General features: G+C 40.3%; 1 protein-coding gene across 10 annotated transcripts in view; it reads right to left on the bottom strand.

Annotated features, from left to right (window-relative positions):
* Positions 1-553: 553 nt before the first annotated feature.
* SNAP23 (synaptosome associated protein 23) overlaps positions 554-24,045 on the bottom strand; it is a 38,593-nt gene continuing 15,101 nt past the window's right edge. For 3 of the 10 annotated variants that reach the window (XM_077938103.1, XM_077938101.1, XM_015141895.3), the window contains 8 exons: positions 21,764-21,834; positions 20,329-20,370; positions 19,868-19,916; positions 18,516-18,633; positions 12,054-12,086; positions 5,518-5,676; positions 4,126-4,270; positions 554-2,212 (listed from right to left, as the gene is read on the bottom strand). In XM_077938103.1, coding sequence (XP_077794229.1) covers positions 2,147-2,212; positions 4,126-4,270; positions 5,518-5,676; positions 12,054-12,086; positions 18,516-18,633; positions 19,868-19,916; positions 20,329-20,370; positions 21,764-21,820 — 669 coding nt within the window. In that variant the 5' untranslated portion in view covers positions 21,821-21,834 and the 3' untranslated portion in view covers positions 554-2,146. 10 annotated transcript variants of the gene reach the window in all.

The following is a 24,045-nucleotide window of genomic DNA, read 5'->3' as shown; positions in this document are numbered from 1 at the left end:
CTGGTATTCTCAGAACTATTTCCTTTATCCAGAACAGTGCTAAAAATTTTTTTTGGGTAAATGGTTTTAGGAAATGCATTTAGGTAAAGCACAATCCTCCGTTTTACACCTTCTTACTTTACACATTTACCATCACCTGCCAAACCGCTCATTTTGATGTGGAACATTTCTATTATAGAGGGTGTAGTTGCATCTCACTTTATTTAAATATTTTCCACTTTAGCCTTTGAAAGCTCCCACATTAACTGTATCTTCTCCAGTGAGTTGTAGTTCTCACACAGAACCATTACCCTTCCAGTCACTAGTGTATTTAAGCTCAAGTGAGTAAGACTAGTAATGATTAAAATGAACCTCACAACAAATTTTAGCAAGGTAAGTTTAAGTCCTATCAATATTTTCAATAAATACCGAAAAGATGCTAAAGGCAGCTTCCTGTTGTAGTGCTCTATGGATCTTTGCTTTATTAATTTGTTAAATGAGAGCTGATGAAACTATTTTCCCCCAAATAACAGTCATAGAAACATGTTACCTATTTGAAAGAACAATACCATTAGTTAGTTAAAAATTTTAATTGTAAGGATCAAGCAGTGGTTATTGGTGAAACCAATTCACACTGACAGCTTTGAAGTGTTCAGATGCTAATTTTAAAATAAATGTGACAAATACCAATCAGATTTTCTTAACACTTTTCAGGATCCACATCAACTTGATTATGGACATAATTCAATACACAAGGGTAAGAGAAAGACAGTGTGTAATCACCAACAATTAAACCAGAGGCATAATTTTTTCAAATAATTTTTAGTAACAGAATAAATTCTAACTTTTTAAAGTCTAAAGCTACATAAAACTCAAAGCAATCTACTTTTCTACCTGAGATCAAAATGACTTTCCTTTTCCTAACTAAACATAATTCTTAGCATTGAGGTAAATCTGAATTCATGTGGTATACTTTGTCAAACTTTTCCAAAAAATTTTAAGCCCTTGCTTTAGAGAGAAATTCTCTTGTTACACATATATATTTACATATTTTTTCTTCAAAGACTAATGACAATGTATGAGGTTAATAGGCCTGTAATGGAACCATGATACTACTAATAGTATGAAATAAAAAGCCACTCATTTATACAAAGTGTTCCTGAATGGTGCAATAAGAAATGGGATCACAGATTTATGTACATATATGAATCACTAAGAGTTCAGAAATTAAGCTCACTTTAAGAAAACTTGGCCAGGCACGGTGGCTCACACCTGTAATCCCAGTACTTTGGGAGGTCAAGGTGGGTGGATCACGAGGTCAGGAGTTCAAGCCCAGCCTGACGTGGTGAAACCCTGTCTCTACTAAAAATACAAAAATTAGCTGAGCATGGTGGCATGCGCCTGTAATCCCAGCTACTCAGGAGGCTGAGGCAGGAGAATCACTTGAATCGAGCAGGCTGAGGTTGCAGTGAGCCCAGATCGCGCCACTGCACTCCAGCCTGGGTGACAGAGCAAGACTCTGACTCAGGAAAAAAAAAAAAAAAGAAAGAAAGAAAACTCATTCTATTTTTCTCTTTGGAGCAGAGGTTGCAAAACTGTGATGCTTAACAAAAATTTTGTGTATAAAAGCTCCAAAATCAAGCATTAGCCTAAATTGGCTATAACCGCAACTTAAATCAAAAACTATATTTAACTATATCTTCGCTGTGGCTATGCAACTTTTTGTTTTGTGGCCTGAAGGTTTTTACTGAGGTAACAACCTCTTATCTCTTGTCCCTCCCTCTACCACAAAAGCAAAAATAAACAACAACAACAAAGAACACCTCTACAGCTTCCTTCTTCATGGCTGTCTTTGGCAATGCTTCCAAAACTTGAAAGCAAAAGAACCTGCTAAAGTATATGAGGAGGATGAAAACATTATACATCACATATGAAAACCAATCTAAGAGTATGAATTGAAAAAGAAAATACTAGAAGGAAGGCCGAGCAGCGGTTGGCCCTCAATAGAAAACAAAAGAGAAGGAGGGCTGTGACTGCTCTGGCCCTTCTTCCATATTATCTCCCAATTAGAAGAGCGTGGAACCGAAAATTTAAACTCTGAAAAGGTAATAACTTTCAAGGAGGAGCTACGGAAGTGAATAAATGATAAAGAAGAACAGCAGTAGCTTTAGCTGTCAATGAGTTTCTTTGCTCTGGCATTGGCAATATCAATACGATCTTTGTTGGTGTCAGCCTGAAAAACAAGAAAGATATCAGCTTTATTTTACAAGGTAAGTAACTCTAATAAAAATTAAACATTTTACATTTGGAGTAACTGACACAGTGAGAAAATCCAAGAAACCACGTGAGGTTACATTACAAAACTCATGTTGGGCAAGAAGTAACAGAACATGAAATTCATTTGGAAAAACCCTGGTATATAAACATGACAAAGGTGTAACATATAAGACCTTGTCAATATTTCATCAATTCTATAACACATTTTTTCATGGTTTAACACGCCTAAAACTGGGATGCATCCTGTAATCAATGGCATTTTTTGATGTGATGAAATATGAAAGAGTGCTCTTCTGTGTTAAAGATTGGACCTTGTGTGAGTCCTCTGAACTGAATCACAGAATCTCATCTGGATTCAGACACCCTAAGTCTAACCTGGAGAGACTGAAATAACCTTTCCAAAGATCTTTGGAACGAATCTATAACCATCCACACCAACATCTGAATTAAAATGACAGGTAAATGTAGCCTAAACCCAGACTGCAGCATTTAAAGCATCTTGTGAACCACTGTTTCAATTAAATCCATCAAAAGTGATTTAACAGAGAGCCAAGCTTAAAAACTCACCCTAAACTTTAAAGTTCACTGAGATTTCAGTGAGGTATGACTTTTTTTTCTTTCTTTTTGAGACAGGGTCTCACTCTGTTGCCCAGGCTGGAATGCAATGGTGCAATCACAGCTCACTGCAGCCTTCAACTCCTACACTCAAGCAATCCTTCTCCTCAGCCTCCAGAGTAACTGGGACAATAGGCACATGCCACCATGCCTAGTCAATTTTTAAATGTTTTTAGTACAGTCTAGGTCTTGCTCTGGTCTTAAACTCCTGAGCTCAAGCAATCCTCCTGCCTTGGCCTCTCAAAGTGTTGAGATTACAGGTGTGAAGCTACTACAGCTGGTCAAGGTATGACTTTTACATGTGACACATCGAAACACCAAAAACAATTTCACTTTCACGGTATCATGTAAAGTTAAGGGGGAAAGAAAAAAGAACCACAACTTTCTTTCACTCACATGACTCTATTTCGTGTGACCACTCTATACGAACTATTCTGCAGAACGGATTTTCTTTCATGAGATAAGGATTCAGGAACTTAATTTATTTTTAGTTAACAAAATAGGCTGATGTGGGAGGAAAGCTTTAGCTTTAGCCTGGGAGGTAGGCTGCAGTGGGCTGTGATTGTACCACTGCACTACCCTAGGTGACAGAGCAAGACCTCATTCTCAATTAAAAAATTAGTTAACAAAATAAAACTTACTCATTTGGGAGAGAAAAAAACACACTCAAAGGCTAAAGTAGATACTAAGCTTCATGTGTGAAGGTTTAAGTAAAACTACTACATTCCAAAACTCTGGTTTCAAAAGGCACCAACTGCCATGAGGGGGAGGACTTGGCTCTTGTTTTATGTGTTAGAACCACCACCTCGCCAGGCGTGTTGGCTCACGCCTGTAATCCCAGCACTTTGGGAGGCAGAGGCAGGCAGATCATGAGGTCAACAGATTGAGACCATCCTGGCCAACATGATGAAACCCCGTCTTTACTAAAAATACAAAAATTAGCTGGGCGTGGTAGCGTGTGCCTGTAGTCCCAGGGACTCGGGAGGCGGAGGCAGCAGAATTGCTTGAACCCGGGAGACGGAGGTTGCAGTGAGCTGAGATTGTGCCACTGCACTCCAGCCTGGCAACAGAGTGAGACTCCATCTCAAAAACAAACAAACAAACAAACAAAAAAAACCACCACCTCATCAGAACTAAGACCTATGAGTCCAGGAGCTTCTTCTACCATGTCCCCCACAGCATCTAGCACAGATGTCTATTACGGAAACACTGAACTGGGTGTCTCATTTTCTTGTGGCAATAAAAAGCTTTTACCTTGTCTGTGATTCGTTTTATTTGCGGATTTTGAGCATCAATCTCATTGCCTATGTTCAGGGCCATGTCTTTTAGATTTCCCAGGATACTACCCACTTGAGTCAGGTTCTCTTCCATTTCATCTTCTCTGGCATCATTAGTTATGCTATTACAAGAAGAGAGTTAATTCCATAGATTTTTCTGAATTTAAATGGAGTAAATCTGGATTTAATTTTCATAAAAGTATAACCAAAATGACGCTTAGCAAGTATAAGATCCAAAGGAATATAGGTTACCATTCTTGGGAAACATTCTATAATAAAAACTGGAAGACTCATCAAAGAGAGCACAGTGTCTTAAAGCCATGTAAGAAAAGAACGAAACAACTCTAAAACAGCGTTTCTCAAAGCGTAATTCCCAGCATCACCTGGGAAGCTGTTAGACGTGGGAACATGCTAATTCTCACACTCCACTCCAGACCTACTAAATCAGAAACTGTAAGTGCATCCCAGAAACCTATGGTTTCATAAGCCCCTCAAGTGGTTCTAATGCACAGTTAAGTCTATCTAAAGAACCACGGCTCTAAAAGAGAGGTTGGATCAGCATCTGATTATGTAAATCAAGTGTTATTCAAACACAGTATGCACATTTGTTTACACATTGTTTGTGCCTGCTTTAACCCTACAACAGAGTTGAGTAATTGCAAGAGACTGTATGGCCTGAAAAGTCTGAAATATTGACTCTCTGGCTCGTTACAGATCTTCTTATAGGAATCTAGCTGATCCTTGCTCTAGATGACACATTTTAAAACATAGTTTTTTCTATCTACAAAAGTAAAGTATGTCTAGTTCAATAATTCGGAAAGTACAGAAAAGTATAAAGAAAAGTTAATCCCATCACCCAAGGTCAACCACCACAGTCAATATTTTGTCTGGCCAGGTGTGGTAGTTCATGCCTGTAATCCCAGCACTTTGGGAGGCCGAGGCAGGTGGATCACCTGAGGTCAGGAGTCCAAGACTAGCCTGGTCAGAATGGTGAAACCCTGTCTCTACTAAAAATACAAAAATTAGCTGGGCGTGGTGGTGCACGCCTATAGTCCCAGCTACTCAGGAGGCTGTGGCAGGAGAATTACTTGAACCTGGGAGGTGGAGGTTGCAGTGCGCTGAGATCACGCCACTGCACTCCAGCCTGGGCAACACAGCAAGACTCTGTCTCAAAACAAAACAACAAACAAACAAAAAAACAAAACAAAAAAACCCACATTATGTCAGTGGGCAGATTTTTAAATGCATTTTAAAAATAGAATAAACACAATTTTTATTTATCAGTTAGGGGTCATGTACTGCTAAACTCATCTCCTAAGTGAACCATTCATTAAGAAAGGTACAGGAATATCGGGAGGAGTTGGCATACCGTTTAATGTATCCACCACTGGCTGCTCCTGTCATTGGTTGCTGAGGCTGACCATTTGTCACCGGGCCTGGCTGTTTAGATACTACATTGCAAGGTGAGTTTTCTCCACCATCTCCCCATGTTGTCTTATAAGCCTTGCCAGACTCAAAGTTCTTTGTTCTATATGAGTCAGGAGTGTAGGGAGATACCAAAAAAAAGAAGAGGGAGAGTTCTAATTATTAGTGCCTGTTACCTTGAGGATGACACTAACAACTCTAGTAGAAAAGCTGCATACAGCTAAGTCTAGATGATCTATACTATGCTCCATGGCAATATGGGATAGGAAATAGATGAATTATGTAAACCCATTGACACTAAAAAATTTTTTAAAAAGGTCCAAATACTGCTTCTACCAAATCTTCACTAGGTTGTTAGCAAGTAGCAAAAAAAAAAAACTATTTGATTTTTCAGGTTCCCTTAGCCTCTGGCACTATCGTTTTGCTTTTCTCTTCCTAGTGTATCCAGCACTATCTGGAAAAGAGGTTAATGCACATTACTTAAAAAAAGGTCTCTTAGAAAAAGTGTTCTGGGATACCTTAAGAGGTTCCTTGAAGGCACCTCAGAGGTTGACAAGGGATGACAGAATAAGAGGGCTGATGCTGGGTGCAGTGGCTCACGCCTGTACTCCCAGCACTTTGGGAGGCCAAGGCAGGTGGATTGCTTTAACTCAGGAGTTTAAGATCAGCCAGGGCAACATGGCAAAACCCCATCTCTCAAACTCCTGACCTCAAGTGATCCACCCACCTCAGCATCCCAAAGTGCTGGGACTACAGGCTTGTGAGCCACTGCTCCCTGCCTCAAAATGCCATCTCTATAAAAAAATACAAATATTAGCTGGGTGTGGTGGTGCACGTCTGTGGTCCCAGCTACTCGAGAGGCTGAGGTGGGAGGACTGCTTGAGCCCAGGTCAAGGCTGCAGTGAGCCATGATAGTGCCACTGCACTCCAGCCTGGGTGACAGAGTGAGACCTTAAATATTAAATAAATAAATAAAATTTTTAAAATAAGGAGGCTGAATTTGAACCAGTGTAGTTCCAGCTAATCAGTTTTTATTAGAATTTTCCATGAAATTTTAAACAATGGTTTCTTACAAACAAACCAGCCATCAGGAAAGAAAAGCATGAATAATTTCCAAATTGGACAATCAGCGGACAAATAAGTACCCTGACCACACAAGCGGTCATTCATAAATCCTATAGTGTAGGAGCTTTTCATTTAAGAGTTTCCTCTTAAAACAAAAAACAAAAAAAGATTGAGGCCAGGCACAGTGGCTCACGCCAGTAATCCCAGCACTTTGGGAGGTTGAGGTGGGTGGATCACCTGAGGTCAGGAGTTCAAGACCAACCTGGGCAACATGATGAAACCCCATCTCTACTAAAAATACAAAAATTAGCTGGGTGCAGCAGCATCTGCCTATAATCCCAGCTACTGGGGAGGCTGAGTCGGGAGAATTGCTTGAGCCTGAGAGGTGGAGGTTGCAGTGAGCTGAGATTGCACCACTGCACTCCAGCCTGGGCAAGAGGGTGAGACTCCATCTTAAGAAAGAAAGAAAAAGTGGCTATTACAGGAAAAAAAAATGGCTATTATGGAAAAGTAACACAAAACTTTTCTTGATTATTTGGCTAAAGTCAAGTTTTCATTCAATTTTAGTTTTCACTTTTCTATAAACAAAAACAAAATAGAATGTTGCTCAAATATTGGTCTCTGATTTATTCTACCTTTTACATTAATAAAGAAGTGTTAAAATTTCAAAATAAAAAGGTAGGGAAGAGATTTTATGAAAAAAGTGACTTATTTCTTGATAGGCATGTGAGGATTCATTTTTGGCAAACCTAGAATTGAATCTTAGACCTTTACCATTAATATTACAGAAAGGATACTACTACTTTTTTTGGGAGAGGCACTGCAAAGGCAAATTTATGAACACTGAAAGGCTAGTTATCAAAGTGTGTTTCATGGTACCACTTTAAGTTCTCATAATTATGTTTCTATGCTATTTTTATTAATTAACTCATTTATTTATTAAGAAGTCATGTTAAATTTTTCCTGGAACAAGGTAGGATATACATTTTTAAAATAAATATTCACATGTATCCTTTGTTAATAGTAAGAAAGGTCCCAGGCAAAATTCTAGAGCAGAGTAAGTGCTACTAAATAAAACAAAAGCAATATATTAGTTTAGCAGAAAGTTAATAACCACAAATATTAACAGAGGTAATAGAAGTGGGGCTTTTATTAGAATTTCAGATTGTGGAACAGGTTCGAGAGAGAGGGTTGAAATTCCAAAGTAACTAATGAGATATTATGTTTCTGACAGCACAAAAAGAGGAGTAGACTGGGACATGACCTGTGGGTTCTGGTCTATTAAGGGATATATATGCGCTCCAAACTCCTTCCCAATATTAAGAGGCAATATCTGAAAAAATTCTTTACACTTATGAGAATTCTTCTTTCCATAATTAGATATAAGGGCATAAGGTGCCAATGAATTGTTTTAAAATGATCATGTGAATGATTTTTAATTGAAGCATAGTCTATAAACAAAGAATCAGATTGGTTATCAAACTCTGCTGTCTTTAAAATGACTGGATCTTGGCTAAGTGCGGTGGTTCACATCTGTAATACCAGCACTTTGGGAGGCCGAGGCAGGCGGATCACAAAATCAGGAGTTTGAGACCAGCCTGGCCAACGTGGTGAAACCCTGTCTCTACCAAAAACATAAAAATTAGCTGGGCATGATGGCGCTCCCCTGTAGTCCCAGCAATTCAGGAGGCTGAGGCAGAAGAATCACTTGAACCCGGGAGGCAGAGGTTGCAGTGAGCCCAGATTATGCCACTGCACTCCAGCCTGGGCAACAGAGTGAGACTCTGTCTCAAAAAAAAAAAAAAAAAAAAAAAGAAGACTGGATCTTTGAAGATGTTCTTTCTGTATCAAGGGGAAAAGACACAAAAAGCTGCCTTTGATTTTTTTTTACAGCTTTGCATTGTGTTGGCATGTTTACCTTCAAATGGGATGGGAAAAAAACTACTTTTTTTCTTGCAGTTATAGTATGTTCTGCATGTTTATGAAGAGATGGTGTGACAGTTCAGTGTGTCTCATTCAGCACATCCACTCTAGGTAATGCCTTTTGGTTGCTCGAGACCCTGTCACTTGCCATCACCCTGGAGTTTCCTCCATCAAGTTGGAACCTGTTTTTAAGGCATTGTCAGATAGCTGCTTACCTAAGTTAATAAAATAAAAAATGTTCACAAACATAGTAATGTTTTTAAATCAATTACTTTCCTTCCAAAGGGTCTTAGATGCTTTAAAGGTAATACCTTCCAAACTTAACTGAGTATCAGAGCGACCTCAGCGGTCCCCAACCTTTTTGGCACTGGGGACCAGTTTCATGGAAGACTATTTTTCCACAGATGGGGACCAGGTGATGCTTTGGGGATGAAATTGTTCCACCCCAGATCATCAGGCATTAGTTAGATTCTCATAAGGAGGACACAACTAGATCCCTCACACACGCAGTTCACAATAGGGTTCTTGCTCCTATGAGAATGTAATGCCACTGCTGATCTGAGAGGAGGCGGAGCTCAGGCAGTAATGCTCACCTCCTGCTATGAGGACCAGTTTCTATTAACAGGCCATGGACTAGTAGTGGTCCATGGCTGGGGTGTTGAGGGCCCCTGCTGTAGAACACATAGATATGTAGGTTGCACTCTGGAGATTCTACTCCAATACATATGGGGTAAAGCCTGGGAATCACTTGTTGTTTTATATAAGGTCAGTGGGACATTTAGCGATCCAGGAGGAGTACTTTAGATTACTCTGGTAGTCTGTCTACAGACTCTAGTAGTCTATATATTGGAACACTAAGTAGTTAATCTGGAAGAAGCAAAGGGACAGGTCAGGATTAAAACAAACAAAAAGGCCAGGCGCAGTGGCTCACACCTGTAATCCCAGCAGTTTGGGAGGCCAAAGCGGGTGGATCATGAGGTCAGGAATTCAAGACCAGCCTGGCCAAGATGGTGAAACCCTGTCTCTACTAAAAGTACGAAAAATTAGCCAGGCGCGGTGGCAGATGCCTGTAATCCTAGCTACTTGGGAGCCTGAGGCAGGAGAATCACTTGAACTCGGAGGGCGGAGGGTACAGTGGACCGAGATCGCGCCACTGCACTCCAGCCTGAGCGACAGAGTGAGACTCCATCTAAAAACAAACAAACAAACAAAAACCAAACAAACAAAAGTAACAGCATTTGGAGTAAAATAACTTAAATCCCAATCCTACACATGTCATTCAGAAGCTACAGAATCTTAAGCAAACTTCAATTTCAGAGAATCCCTTTCTTTGTAAGTAAACTAGGATAATAACAACACTTAATGTTTAGCAGGGCTATAAAATGTTCTGTTGATAACAGACATAAAACTGCTTTGTAAATCACTGGATAAATATTTTAATTCATTGGCTTCAACTTCAACCTGACCCTTAGTCAACAGTTCATGCCTGTAAGTGCACGGATTACCAACTGGCATGTTTATTTTTTGGTCCACTACCATTTCTAGCTTTGAGATCTACAGGTAGATGAAAGTAGCTGGAATACGGTGACATGAAAGATTACTAGGACCAGGTTGTTTTAGTCTACAGTAAGAAATAATAGCTCTAATCTGTGACAGGACTCTTGAAAAAAAACAGGCCCTCTGAGAAGAAATTAGTCTTCATGATAAAATGCCTAAGTAAATTTGTGATAAGTCTTAATTCAGAACTCCATCTAGAAACTTAGATTTACAACTGACTGTTAGTTTTGAGTGGTCTAATAGTCTTTAACTGGAACCTCTTTTTTTTTTTCCACTTAAATGTCTCATTCAAAAATGGCAAGTTTTTGGGCATGGTGGCTCATGCCTGTAATTTCAGCATTTTGGGAGGCCAAGGCAGGTGAATTACTTGAGGTCAGGAGTTCAAGACCAGCCTGGTCAACATGGTGAAACCCCTTCTGTACTAAAAATACAAAAAATTAGCCGGGTGTGGTGGCACAAGCTTATAATCCCAGCTACTCGTGAGGCTGAGGCAGGAGAATTGCTTGAACCCGGGAGGCAGAGGTTGCAGTGAGCTGAGATTGGGCCACTATACTCCAGCCTGGGGGACACAGCAAGACTGTCTCAAAAAAAAAGGCAAGTTTTAAGAATCTGAAATATCCCTAGTCAATTCAGGAAACTGCTATTGAGGATAAAACTGTAATATTAAGATATGAGCACAAAAACAATAATTTCTTATTTTAGTTTTGGTTGCATCAATATTAGTTTTAACTGAATTAAAAATAGCAAAAATAAAACAAATATTAGCTGTGATTATTTCACATCAAGGAGAAAAGGGACCAAATAAATACAAACTAATAATAAAGAGTGAATGTGAGTGTGTGTGTGCTTTGGATGGTCAAACTAAGGAAAGAAGGAAAAAGGAGGGCAGGAAACAAAGGGTAGAAATCAAATACTTAATTTGTTAACATTTAATCATGGTCTTCATAATTCTTATAAAGATCTAAAATTAAGAGACACAATAATAAACAGTAAGCTGACAAAACTTATCCCCCATGAAAAATTAAGATTAGTTAGCTCTGTATTAATTCAACATGAAATCACAGCAAGTTAACACATGATGTAACAGGGATTATAGAATAGTTTATAACATATGTAAAGGGGAAACCCTTATTTAAGGGAAGAAGATACCAGATATGGTAGCATTTAAAATTTTATATCCCACCTTGTTCCAAATAGGATTTGCGATGACTAGACTGACAATTGATTCCTTAATTTGGTAGTGGCCTAAATCATGGGTAATCTAAATCATTAGAAGCAAAACTTTAACAGAGGAAATCTTGACTCAAGAACCAGTAAGAAGTAGGGAAACTTAATGGAAGACAGGATGCTAAAATCAAAGTCCTATGAAGACAGAGAAGCATTTAGCATGACTTCCCTTACCTTTTATCAGAACTAGACTGCAGCAGCTGTCTCAAAGATCAACCTATTTTAAATTTCTTAAGAAACTCCAGGAGTATTGTTATTTTGGTAATCTTAAATGTTATTTAGCAAAAACTTAGTTATCAGAGACATTTGTCAAAGAATGGTATTATAAATTAAGGTCCTTTTGTCAAGTCCATCTTTTGTGAGACAGCACCCATCAAGAACAAATTCACTTTACACTACACACCACCACACAGGTTTAGAGACAGTTTCCACCATTCACAAAATCCATGCACATGCACAGAAAAGCCATTTGAAGCATCACCTTTAGATAGCAGGTTAGCAGCCCAAACTGCGCCACAAGACTGCATCTTAAAGTTCCCTTTGATCAGTTACTGAGCCCGGCTTCTGATGTTAAATCTTCATTTTTAGTAAGCAGATTAGAAAGGAAGAGATTAGGTGAGAGAATGAAATGCAGAAAATAGTAAATGCCACTCAAACAGAACAGAAGCAGGTTTAATGTTTAAAAACATAATGTATTCAATTTCCTGCCTGGTTTCACAGAAACAACCAACATCTGAGAATCTAGATAAAAAGAAAAATAAGAAAACTATTTAAACCAGAGCACATTTCATTTTTCCTCAGAATTTTGGGTGATTATATTCTTTCCTAAAATTAGAAAATACGAGAGAAGTCAAAAACCAATGGAGATGCTATGAGACTCCTTCCTCTTAGTGATTAAGATTTCTCTTAATTACTTCTATTATATATTTTATTTTCTTATATATTTTATTTTCATTGTAATTTAAAAAAATCTTTTTACACATCAAACTCTCCCACCAGCCAACAAGTTTCTCAAGGACACTCAAATCAACAAGTATTTATTGAGTAACTACTGTATATCCATACTACATGAGGTACAAAAAATAATGTCAAGATAAACAAACAGGCAGGGCCAGAGGTATGCCTTACTCATATTTGTGTCTCTAGTGAGCAGGATGGAAGAAGCACTCAACTACTGAATGAAATATAATTCAATATTCATTTTAATTAGTCGGAGCTGAATTTTTACACCTCAGTATGACTTAAGATTGGAATAGCAGAAAACCTGTAGTGCCAATTTGGAACTTTAGTAAGTGGTCAGAAATGCCAATCTGTGTTCAAACTACGTGCCGCTGTTAGACTTTATAAAACAGGCAAGTTAAGACAGAAGAATACCTTATCTAAGAATGTTTAAGGCCAGGCGCAGTGGCTCACGCCTGTAATCCCAGCACTTTGGGAGGCCGAGGCAGGCCGATCACGAGGTCAGGAGATTGAGACCAACCCGGCTAACATGGTGAAACCCCGTCTCTACTAAAAATACAAAAAATTAGCCGGGCACGGTGGCGGTCGCCTATAGTCCCAGCTACTCAGGAGGCTGAGGCAGGAGAATGGAGTGAACCTGGGAGGCGGAGCTTGCAGAAAGCAGAGATGGTGCCACTGTACTCCAGCCTGGGCAACAGGGTGAGGCTCCATCTCAAAAAAAAAAAAAAAAAAAAAAAAAAGTTTAAACTGGGACATCAAGCAGTTTACTATTCTGAGACTTATCATTTTAAATCTGTCTCCTTTCAAGTTCTTATTAATTAGAATTAAAATTTATCAATTACTGCCTAAGATACGTGATTTTAAAAAAGGAATTCTGGGCTGGGTGCGGTGGCTCACACCTGTAATCCCAGCACTTTGGGAGGCTGAGGCGGGCGGATCACGAGATCAGGAAATGGAGACCATCCTGGCTAACACGGTGAAACCCCGTCTGTACTAAAAATACAAAAAGTTAGCCAGGTGTGGTGGTGGACGCCTGTAGTCCCAGCTACTTGGGAGGCTGAGGCAGGAGAATGGCGTGAACCCAGGAGGCAGAGCTTGCAGTGAGCTGAGCCGAGATCCTGCCACTGCACCACTGCACTCCAGCCTAGGTGAGAGTGAGACTCCATCTCAAAAAAAAAAAAAAAAAAAGGATTTGTGTTATTATTCTTTTAGAATTCAAATTTTACAAACCATAGAATGACATTTATTCATCATCTTAAAGTTTAACCCTGGTAATCTGTTACTAAATTCTACTAATCCTTTAGAAAGAATTTGCTACAGTTAAAATATCCTTCTAATACAGAATTTTTTTAAGTAAAGCTATTTCAATGTCTTATTTAAAAAAGATGTGCCAGCCTAGGCAACAAAGCAAAACTCTGTCTATACAAAAAATACAAAAATTAGCCAGGCGTGGTGGTGCACGCCTGTAATCCCAGCTACCTGGGAGGCTGAGGCAGGAGAATCGGTTGAACCTGGGAGGTGGAGGTTGCGGTGAGCTGAGATCACGCCACTGCACTCCATTCTGGTGACCGAGCGAGACTCCGTCTCAAAAAAAAAAAAAAAAAAGGTAAGGGCTCTGCCTGGTTTTGACCCTCTGCCAGGTTGGTCTCAATTTAACTACACAGTGTAGCCTGGATGTAAAATGATAATAATAAAGAACATCTATCTCATATTAAGGCTACTATTTAAGGATTAAATTAACATGCTCAGAAGAGTACCTTAAATTAACACGCAGGCCCACAACTGTTATCCCAATCCACTGGGGGCAAGATGTTTTGGGCAGTACCACATAATTAAATACATTAATATTTCTGTAGTGACATTGGGCGTGGTGGCTCACGTCTGTAATACCAGCACTTTGGGAGGCCAATGTGGGAGGATTGCTTGAGCTTAGGAGTTTGAGACCAGCCTGAGCAACATAGTGAGACCTCGTCTCTACAAAAACTTTTTAAAGTCCAGGTGCGGTAGCTCACGCCTATAACCCCAGCATATTGGGAGGCCGAGGTGGGTGGATCACTTGAGGTCAGGAGTTCAAGACCATCCTGGCCAACATGGCAAAACCCGTCTCTACTAAAAATACAATAGTTAGCAAGGTGTTGGCGCATGCCTCTAATCTCAGCTACTTGGGTGGCTGAGGCATGAGAATTGACTGAACCCAGGAAGTTAAGGTTTCAGTGAGTCGAGACCACACGGCTGCACTCCGCTCTGGGCGACAACGTAAAATTCTGTCTCAAAAAAAAAAAAAAAGAACGAAAGAAAAGGAAAAAGAAACACAGGGTTGGGCATGGTGGCTCATGCCTGTAATCCCAGCACTTTGGGAGGCTGAGGCAGGCGGATCACCTGAGGTCAGGAGTTCAAGACCAGCCTGGCCAACATGGTGAAACCCCATCTCTACTAAAAATACAAAAATTAGCTGGGCGTGGTGGCGGGCACCAGTAATCCCAGCTATTTGGGAGGCTGAGGCAGGAGAATCGGTTGAACCCAGGAGGCAGAGGTTGCAGTGAACTGAGACTGTATCACTGTACTCCAACCTGGGCAACAGAATGAGACTCCGTCTCAAAAAAAAAAAAAAAAAAAAGAAAGAAGAAGAAACAAAAGTTTTAAAAACATGCCAGCCATGGTGACACACACCTGTAGTCCCAGCTACTTACGAGGCTGAGGTAGGGGGATCACTTGAACCTGGGAGGTCGAGGCTGCAGTGAGCCAAGATCATACCACTATACTCCAACCTGGGTGACAGAGTGAGACCCTGACTCAAAAACAGTATTTCTGTAGTGAAACCAATTAATATTTACAGCAAGTAATAAAGGCTAAACATAGCTTCAGTTCAGGCTACATTTTATACCCTAATGAGTTGTGGCACCATTACAGCAAAAATGAAACAAAACTTAAGCTTTCAGAGTTTTTTAGATTTCTGAATGGCCGGCAGGGCTTAATGGCTTATGCCTGCAATCCCAGCACTTCTGGAGGCCAAGGTAGGTGGATTGCCTGAGCCCAAGGGTCTGAGACCAGCATGGCCAACATGGTGAAACCTTGTCTCTACAAAAAATACAAAATTAGCTGGGCGTGGTGACATGTGCCTGTAATCCCAGCTACTTGGGAGGCTGATGCTGGAGGATGGGTTGAGGCTTCAGTGAGTCATGACTGTGCCACTGCACTCCAGCCTAGGTAACAGAGTGAGACTCTGTCTCGGAAAAAAAAAAAAAAAAAAAAAAAAAAAAGAAAGAAAGAAAAAGTGTTTCCAAATGGCAAATAAGGAACTCTGGACCTGACCTGGGTTGTGACTACTCCTGCCAGTATTAAGACTAGGCCTTATACAAAAGACCAAGATCTCACGTCTACCTTTAAGAAGCTCATATTATGGTTATTCATATAATGAGCCTAACGGAAACACAGACTAGCAGATTAGAAAGATCAAGACACAGGCAAGAATGATAGGAAGAGCTGAGGATGAGAGATATCATACTGGCCAAGGTCTCAATGGTATAAGAAAGAAATAGGTGGAAGAAAGGTAATTATAATCAGACATCTTTAACTGAGATAATACTTTCTTCTCTTCAGGGAACTGTTTTGTTACAGCAGTCCCTTGATTCCATCTCTCAAGAAGTACCAGAAAAAAGAAAAGAAAGAAGTGCCAGTTGGGTTCAGTGGCTCAAGCCTGCAATCCCAGTGCTTTGGGAGGTTGAGGATTTCTTGAGGCCAGGAGTTTGATACAAGCCTGGGCAACATAGCAAGACCCCCGTATCTACAAAAAATTTAAACAATTAGCTGGGCATGGTGGCACACACCTGTAATCCTAGCTACTTGGTAGGCTGAGGTGGGTGAATCGCTTGAGCCCAGATGTTTGAAGCTACACTGAGCTATCGTGGTGCCACTGCACTCAAGCCCAGGAGACAGAGGCAGATGCCATCTCTAAAAAAGTAGTGCCTTCTCTTGATCCACTGAGAAAGGGTTCTACTAAGGTTAGAGGCTGAAGAACGCTGATTCAGGACCATACTCTACCTTGTTTCCTACCAGTCTTCAAGAAAAGCTTGCCTATGCTCGGCTGGGATACACAAAGAGACATAAAATTAATATTCTGTAGCTACATTTCCCACTTTCTATGATATTAGACCATCTTAGGTCTAATTCAATGCTCTTCCTGTTTATCAACACGTGACTTAGAGTTGATCTTGCTCTAAGATTTTAGAGAAGACTTCTTTTTCCTTGTTCTCCTAACATCTGATCTCAAGAAAATTCATCTACTTCCTCTCTTCTGTACTCTTCCAAGAAGGTAGATGGAACACAAAAGAAAGGTACAATTATTTTTGTAAAACATAGCTAAGAGTTTGTATCAAACAATCTGTACATTTTAACTTGTTTGCTTAAAGTAATCTGCTGATTGACAAGTTATAGTTATTAAAATATGAACTTTCAGCTGGGAGCAGTGGCTCACGCCTGTAATCCCAGCACTTTGGGAGGCAGAGGTGGGCAGATCACCTGAGGTTAGGAGTTTGAGACCAGCCTGGCCGACATGGTGAAAGCCTGTCTCTACTAAAAATATAAAAATTAGCCGGGTGTGGTGGCACATATTTGTAATCCCAGCTACTTGGGAGGCTGAGGCAGGAGAATCACTTGAACCTGTAAGGTGGAAGTTGCAGTGAGCTGAGATCACACCACTGTACTCCAGCCTGGGTGACAGAGCAAGACTCCGTCTCAAAAAAAAAAAAAAAAAAACTCTCCGTTAGTCAACCAAGGTGTAAACAGGTCAACAGACTTGTTAGAACAGGAAGTCAATGGATAAGACTAGGAAGAACACTGTCAAATCTTAACTCCTCATGGCCAAAACAAACACTAAAGTTGACTGACAAGCAATTAATCTCTACTTTCTCCAGTAGAAATGGCACAAAAATGCTGTTACATAAAACACTTATCTGAAAATATAAAAATATAACCACTGTTGGTTTACAAGACCAGCTGAGAACTGGATGAAATACTAATGTCTAAGAAGCTCTTTAAAAATGAATACTTTGAGGCCAGGTGCGGTGGCTCACACCTGTAATCCCAGCAACTGGGGAGGCTGAGGCGGGCGGATCATGAGGTCAAGAGATCAAGACCATCTGGCCAACATGGTGAAACCCTGTCTCAACTAAAAATACAAAAATTAGCTGAGTGTGGTGGTGGGCGCCTGTAGTCCCAGCTACTTGAGAGGCTGAGGCAGGAGAATCACTTTAACCGGGGAGACAGAGGTTGCAGTGAGCCAAGATTGTGCCACTGCATCCCAGCACTTTGGGAGGCCGAGGTGGGAGGATCTCTTGTGCCCAGGAAAGAGAGGCTTAAGTAAGCCGTGATCACACCGCTGCATTCCAGCCTGAGTAACAGAGACCCTGTCTCAGGGGGGAAAAAAAAAAAAACCTTTCAGCAGTGAGTACAGTCATTCAATCTCCAGATACTGTCATTTCTTTTTACACTCCACTCCAATCTATCAACTCTTTAGTTTGGCATTCAAGTTCCTCTACTACCTAGTTATATCTTACTTTCCACTTCTCATCTACATGAGCACACAGCTCAGTTAAGTCAAGCTCCTTGTTAATCTTTATTTTGAACCTTTCATAGGAAATGCCCTCACTGTTCCTCCCTGTTCATCCAAATCCTTCTAATCACTCAAAGCCCAACCCACATCCTAACTCTTCTATAAGATGCTCTCCAACCCAACCTTTATCAGTTCTGTATACCTAGCTTTGGTCACTATCATATAATCTAACATCAGATTTATGTATTTTTTAAGTTTTGCCTTTCTTTCCCAACTTTTCTACTCTTTTGGCCATCCCTCATGTGCCTACCACAAAATAAATATTTTGTTAATACTCTGCCTTTTGAAAGGAAAAGAAAATAACTCCATCCTGCTCACCATCATCCAGATATACATTTCTCTATACTTCTTAACCTTTTCATGTATCACTACAAATTGAAATTGGAACTTGATCCCAGGATTGGTCAACTATAAGTCATAGTTTTCAGTGAACAAGCAGTATTGACACAAAAAGCTTAATCTGCCTGAAGGAGAGACAACTTAGATTTATCTAATAGAGTTCCTCATTAAACCCAGTCATACTTCTGACCTTAGCTGGCGGGAGAAGGTGGGGTACTGTCATTTATTTATTTTGAAACCGTCTTAATTTATCAACTCACCTATTACATGGGCAGACACAAAGGCCACAGCATTTGTTGAGTTCTGTTAAGGTCTTCTCTGTCTCTCTCATATCTTTATTTATTTGGTCCAAGCCTTCTTCTATGCGGTTTAGTTGTTCTAAGAATAAGTTGTAAAGTTACATTTTGTGTTCCATTCACAGTGTCAACCAGAAAATGCTATTATTATGGAGCAGTCAACTTCAACCTTGAATCTACCAATAACTCCCCACAGTGAATAAGTCAGTGTCAAAAGGTATTAGAAGCTATTCAACATGATAACAATCTTTCACGTACTGATCCTGAGGCACCTAGCCTCTTGCTGTGGAAAAATTTGTTCTAAGAAGTTTGTATATGGCTGGGTATGGTGGCTCATGCCTGTGATCCCAGCACTTTGGGAGGCCGAGGTGGGCGGATCACCTGAGGTCAGGAGTTCAAGACCAGCCTGGTCAACATGATGAAACCCCATCTCTACTAAAAATACAAAAATTAGCTGGGTGTGATGATGGGTGCCTGTAATCCCAGCTACCTGGGAGGCTGAGGCAGGAGAATCACTTGAACCTGGCAGCTGGAGGTTGCAGTGAGATGCAATTGCACCACTGAACTCCAGCCTAGATGACAGAGTGGGATTCCCCTCAAAATAAAATAAAATAAAATAAAAATAAAAAATAAAAGAATCTTGTATAGTAGGACCAAGGGATGGTTATTTAGAGATCATCCTTACAACCAAGTTAAGGGTACTCTGACCAGGTCAAATCCCCATCATTTCTATGAGGTTCAAAACCTGAGGGCTGTTATAGGAGTAATAAAAACTAGACCTGATTAATCAGGGCCAACTCAAGTGCTTCCAAGCACACCTGAATCTAGATCTGTTTTAGGACTTAACTTGATTTGAGGATGATGTAAGAATATCACAATGTCTGCCCAGACATGGTGGCTCATGCTTATAATCCCAGCACTTCGGGAGGCCAAGGTGGACGGATCACTTGAGGTCAAGACTTTGAGATCAACCTGGCCAACACAGTGAAACCTGTCTCTACTGAAAATACAAAAAATTAGCTGGGTGTGGTGGTGGGTACCTGTAATCCCAGCTACATTACTATCATAATGTCTAATGTGTTAGCCATGCTGGTCTAACACATACTCGGTATATACACAGTTGGGCATTGTTGCCTGCCATCCCAAATAGACAGTGAACATGACATTATTCAAACCAGAAGACAAGAAGTAAACATATTATTCTTACTTTACAAAGGGAAGGCCCTCCCAAAGGCTGAAATTTGTATGTGGCTAATCTGATAGGGCTTTTTGGCATCATGGTCAAATTAAGAATTTCTGCTAATAATTTAACTCACCCCCTTGTTCATCCAGCATAGTGATGGTCTTGATTCCTGCATCCTGAGACTAAAAGAAGTGGGAAAAAGGCTGATAGTAAAACAAAACAAACCAAAAACAACAGAAACAAAACCTACAAGAGCTGTCAAATAGCAAGACAGAATAATTTAGAAACCCAAGCTCTCAGAGGATTAGAGCTACAGACAGAACTAGTATTCTTAAACACACTTTAACATAGTAGCCCCCCAAAATAATTAAGTCACAAACTCATAGTGAATTCATCTTCCCTGTCATATTCCAATACTGTCAAAGGGAAAAACAAAAAAGGCCCATTAGTGCATAATTTGACAATTTCAGCAACTGTTAATTTCAAATAATAAAGCATATTGATACATTACCCTTTAACACTAATTCCAGCCAGAAGTATTAGGATATCTCCTATAAATTTTTATACTTAAGTTGGTGACTAACATTTTCTTACCTCAATGGCTAAACCCAGGATTCTCCTCGTACTTTCCAGAGACTAGGAAAAAACACAGAGTTTTAGCATTCCAAAATATGTAAAAAACAAAACAAAACAAAACAAAAAAACCATCCGATCACAGGCCACATTCATGATGCTATTCTATCTTTAAAAATGGCCAGCTCAGGCTGGGCACAGTGGCTCATGCCTACAATCCCAGCACTTTGGGAGGCTGAGGCAGGGGGATTTCTTGAGTACCAGAGTCCAAGACCAGCCCAGGCAACATAGCCCAACGGAGAGACTGTCTCCATTAAAGGAAAAAACAAAAAGAATTGCCAGCCTATCCCTTCCTTTAAAACAATGGGCCGGGCGCGGTGGCTCAAGCCTGTAATCCCAGCACTTTGGGAGGCCGAGACGGGTGGATCACGAGGTCAGGAGATCGAGACCATCCTGGTGAACACAGTGAAACCCCGTCTCTACTAAAACTACAAAAAACTAGCCGGGCGAGGTGGCGGGCGCCTGTAGTCCCAGCTACTCGGGAGGCTGAGGCAGGAGAATGGCGTGAACCCGGGAGGCGGAGCTTGCAGTGAGCTGAGATCAGGCCACTGCACTCCAGCCTGGGCGACAGAAGCGAGACTCCGTCTCAAAAACAAACAAACAAACAAAAAAAACCAAAACAAAACAATGGCCGGGTGTGGTGGCTCATGCCTATAATCCCAGCACTTTGGGAGGCTGAGGTGGGTGGATCACGAGGTCAGGAGTTCGAGACCAGTATGCCCAACATGGTGAAACCCCGTCTCTACTAAAACTACAAAAATTAGCTGGGCGTGGTGGCACATGCCTGTAATCCCAGCTACCCAGGAAGCTGAGGCAGGAGAATCGCTTGATGAACACAGGAGGCAGAGGATGCAGTGAGCCGAAATCACATCACTGCACTGCAGCCTGGGCAATAGAGTGAGACTCTGTCTCAAAAAAAAAAAAAAAAAAGTAAGTTGATCACTACATTTTCGGTTATTTTCAAGTGCTCCTTAAGAGAAAATGTGTAAGGACTTCCAGTGTGATGTTGAAAGGAAAAGTTTTTTTAAAAAAGAGAGAATATTTGGATGGTGAAGTTCATGGGAATAAAAATTTTATAGTCATAAAAATTTAATGTAGGTAGAAATCTAAGTAAATTACAGATATTAGGAAATTGTTAAATAGAAGTCTAGCATTTCTCAAATACATAATAGAGTATCTTTGTTGCACTTAAGTAATAAGTACCTAAAAAATAAAAATCATACAAATTGTTTTCACTTTAAGAAAATAAAAACCAGCAAAGGCACTAAGGGGCAAATGTGTTCTTTGATATTAATGGACTAGGAAGAGGCCAAAATGGTCCCTAAGAAGGCCCTCTCACCCCTCCAATATGAAAACTGAAATAGAATTATTTACTTATTTTAGGTAAAACATTTACCTCATCAGTAATCTGGTGAGCTCTCAGTTGAATTTCTTCTGATGACAGATTATCCATGATGAATCAAAACTCTATTAGGCACAGAAATGGAAATGTGGATATTGTATAAGAATAAGGATATATAAAAGTTTGTGTGAGCAAAAAGTGTAGATTTATGGAATTTAGGAACTTATCAGGAAAACAGGATAAAAGAGCCTCTTTCTATATCTATTAGTCTACCACAAGTAAAGAAATCAAGACCGAGAGAGGCTAAATGAATGTTTAGTAAGAGTGCTAAGGGTGAACCTAAAATACAGGTTTTAGGACTTCTAGGGAAGTACTCTTTCCAACAGGAAAGTGGATCCTTTACTTTGAGAACCAAGGCATTACTGGAAGACAAGCGTTAAAAGACTATTATATTAAAATGAATTTTTGGTTGTTCGATGTTCTTCACGTGTTGTCTGAACATGGAAAAGCAGTAAGTGAAGAAAAGTCCAATTTAGTAAAGTAACAAAATTTTAAGTTACATGCCTGAAGAACACAGGAGACATTTCTAAATATGCCAGTTGTCCCGCGTACTCACTGGAGAAAATACTTTCGCTCTTAACAAGAAAAGGGAAATGCTGGTACAAACAGCTCAGAAAAGACTAAGATTTTTATTATGCATTAGACTCTTCCTCTCCAATGGCTTATATTGTTTGTTGTTTTAGTGGAGTCCCTAAGAAACCAAACAATTATTCTCCTACACATAGTAACTCAGAAAGAGATCTCATAGACATCCAAGCTAAAAAATAAAACATTTTGTAGGTGTTATTCAGCACGGCTGTTATCTAATTCCTCTTTGAGAAGTCATGTGGAGTAATAACAAGCATTGTGCAACGGATCTAGGTTCTTTCTTTGTTACATTTGCTAGCTTTGTATGAATTTTCTCAAAACTCATTTACCAAAGCTCACAGTCAATGACACAGATAAACTCTGGTTCTTATTACAGATTTGCCCCCAGGAATCTGGCAATGTCTGGAGATGCTTGATTGTCACAACTTGGGCCAGATGATGGGGCTGGTTACTGGCACCTAGTAGGTAGAGGCAGGGAAGCCGTTTAACATCCTACAATACTCTTCAGGAAAGCCCTCCAGCAAAGAATAATCTGACCCAAAATGTCAATTTGAGGTGAGAAACCTTGCCATGGATATACCCTATGATAAGCAGAAAACCTAATTCCCCCAAGAATGTACTGGACTGAATTCTTGGAAGGCAGAGATTTTATCTTTGTATCTCTAACACCTAATAGGATCTGACAGTAGATACTCCGAAAATAGCGGAATGAACAAATAAGTAGAAAAACAGGGTGTACTCTCAAAGTATTTACGTGGCTCTTAGAAACAAAGCTGCATGTAACAGTAGCACAAAGCCTGCAAAGAATCACTAGAGCCACAAACCAAAAACTGCTATTCCAAGTGTATGATATGATCACATACAAATCTTTTCAGTCACTTTTGGCTGGGCGTGGTACCTCATGACTGGAATCCTAGCACTTTGGGAGGCTGAGGTGAGTGGATGGCTTGATCTCAGGAGTTGTAGTTCAGCCTGGGCAACATGGCAAAACCCCGTCTCTACCAAAAATACAAAAATTAGCTGGGCATAGTGGCGCGCACCTGAAGTCCAGCTACTGGGGAGGCTGAGGTGGGCAGATTGCTTGAGTCCAGGAGGTTGAGGCTGAAGTAAGTCATGATCATGGCACTGCACTCCAGCCTGGGTGACAGAGCAAGACCCTATCTCAAAAAAATAAATAAAATAAAAATAAAATAATAATAATAATAATCTTTTCAGTCGTTTTTAGGTGAACCACTACTATCATTTTATTTTTTATTTTTTTGAGATGGAGTCTCACTCTATTGCCCAGGCTGGAGTTCAGTGGTGCAACCTTGACACACTGCAACTTCCACATCCTGGGTTCAAGCAACTCTCCTGCCTCAGCCTCCCAAGGAGCTGGGATTACAGGCATGCACCACCACACCCTGCTAATTTTTGTATTTTTAGTAGAGATGGGGTTTCACCATGTTGGCCAGGCTGATCTCGAACTCCAGACCTCAGGTGATCCATCCACCTCAGCCTCTCAAATTGCCAAGATTACAGGCATGAGTCACTGCGCCCAGCCTGAGCCACTGCGCCCGGCCCTGTTTATAATTCTACTGTCATAACTGCTTTATGGTTTAAGATTTTGAGGGCCAGGCATGGTGGCTCACGCCTGTAATCCCAGCACTTTGGGAGGCTGAGGTGGGTGGATCACGAGGTTAGGAGAT

This window comes from Macaca mulatta, chromosome 7 (assembly GCF_049350105.2).
Source record: "Macaca mulatta isolate MMU2019108-1 chromosome 7, T2T-MMU8v2.0, whole genome shotgun sequence".
Taxonomy (NCBI): Eukaryota; Metazoa; Chordata; class Mammalia; order Primates; family Cercopithecidae; genus Macaca; species Macaca mulatta.
This window is presented reverse-complemented; position numbering and strand designations above follow the sequence as displayed.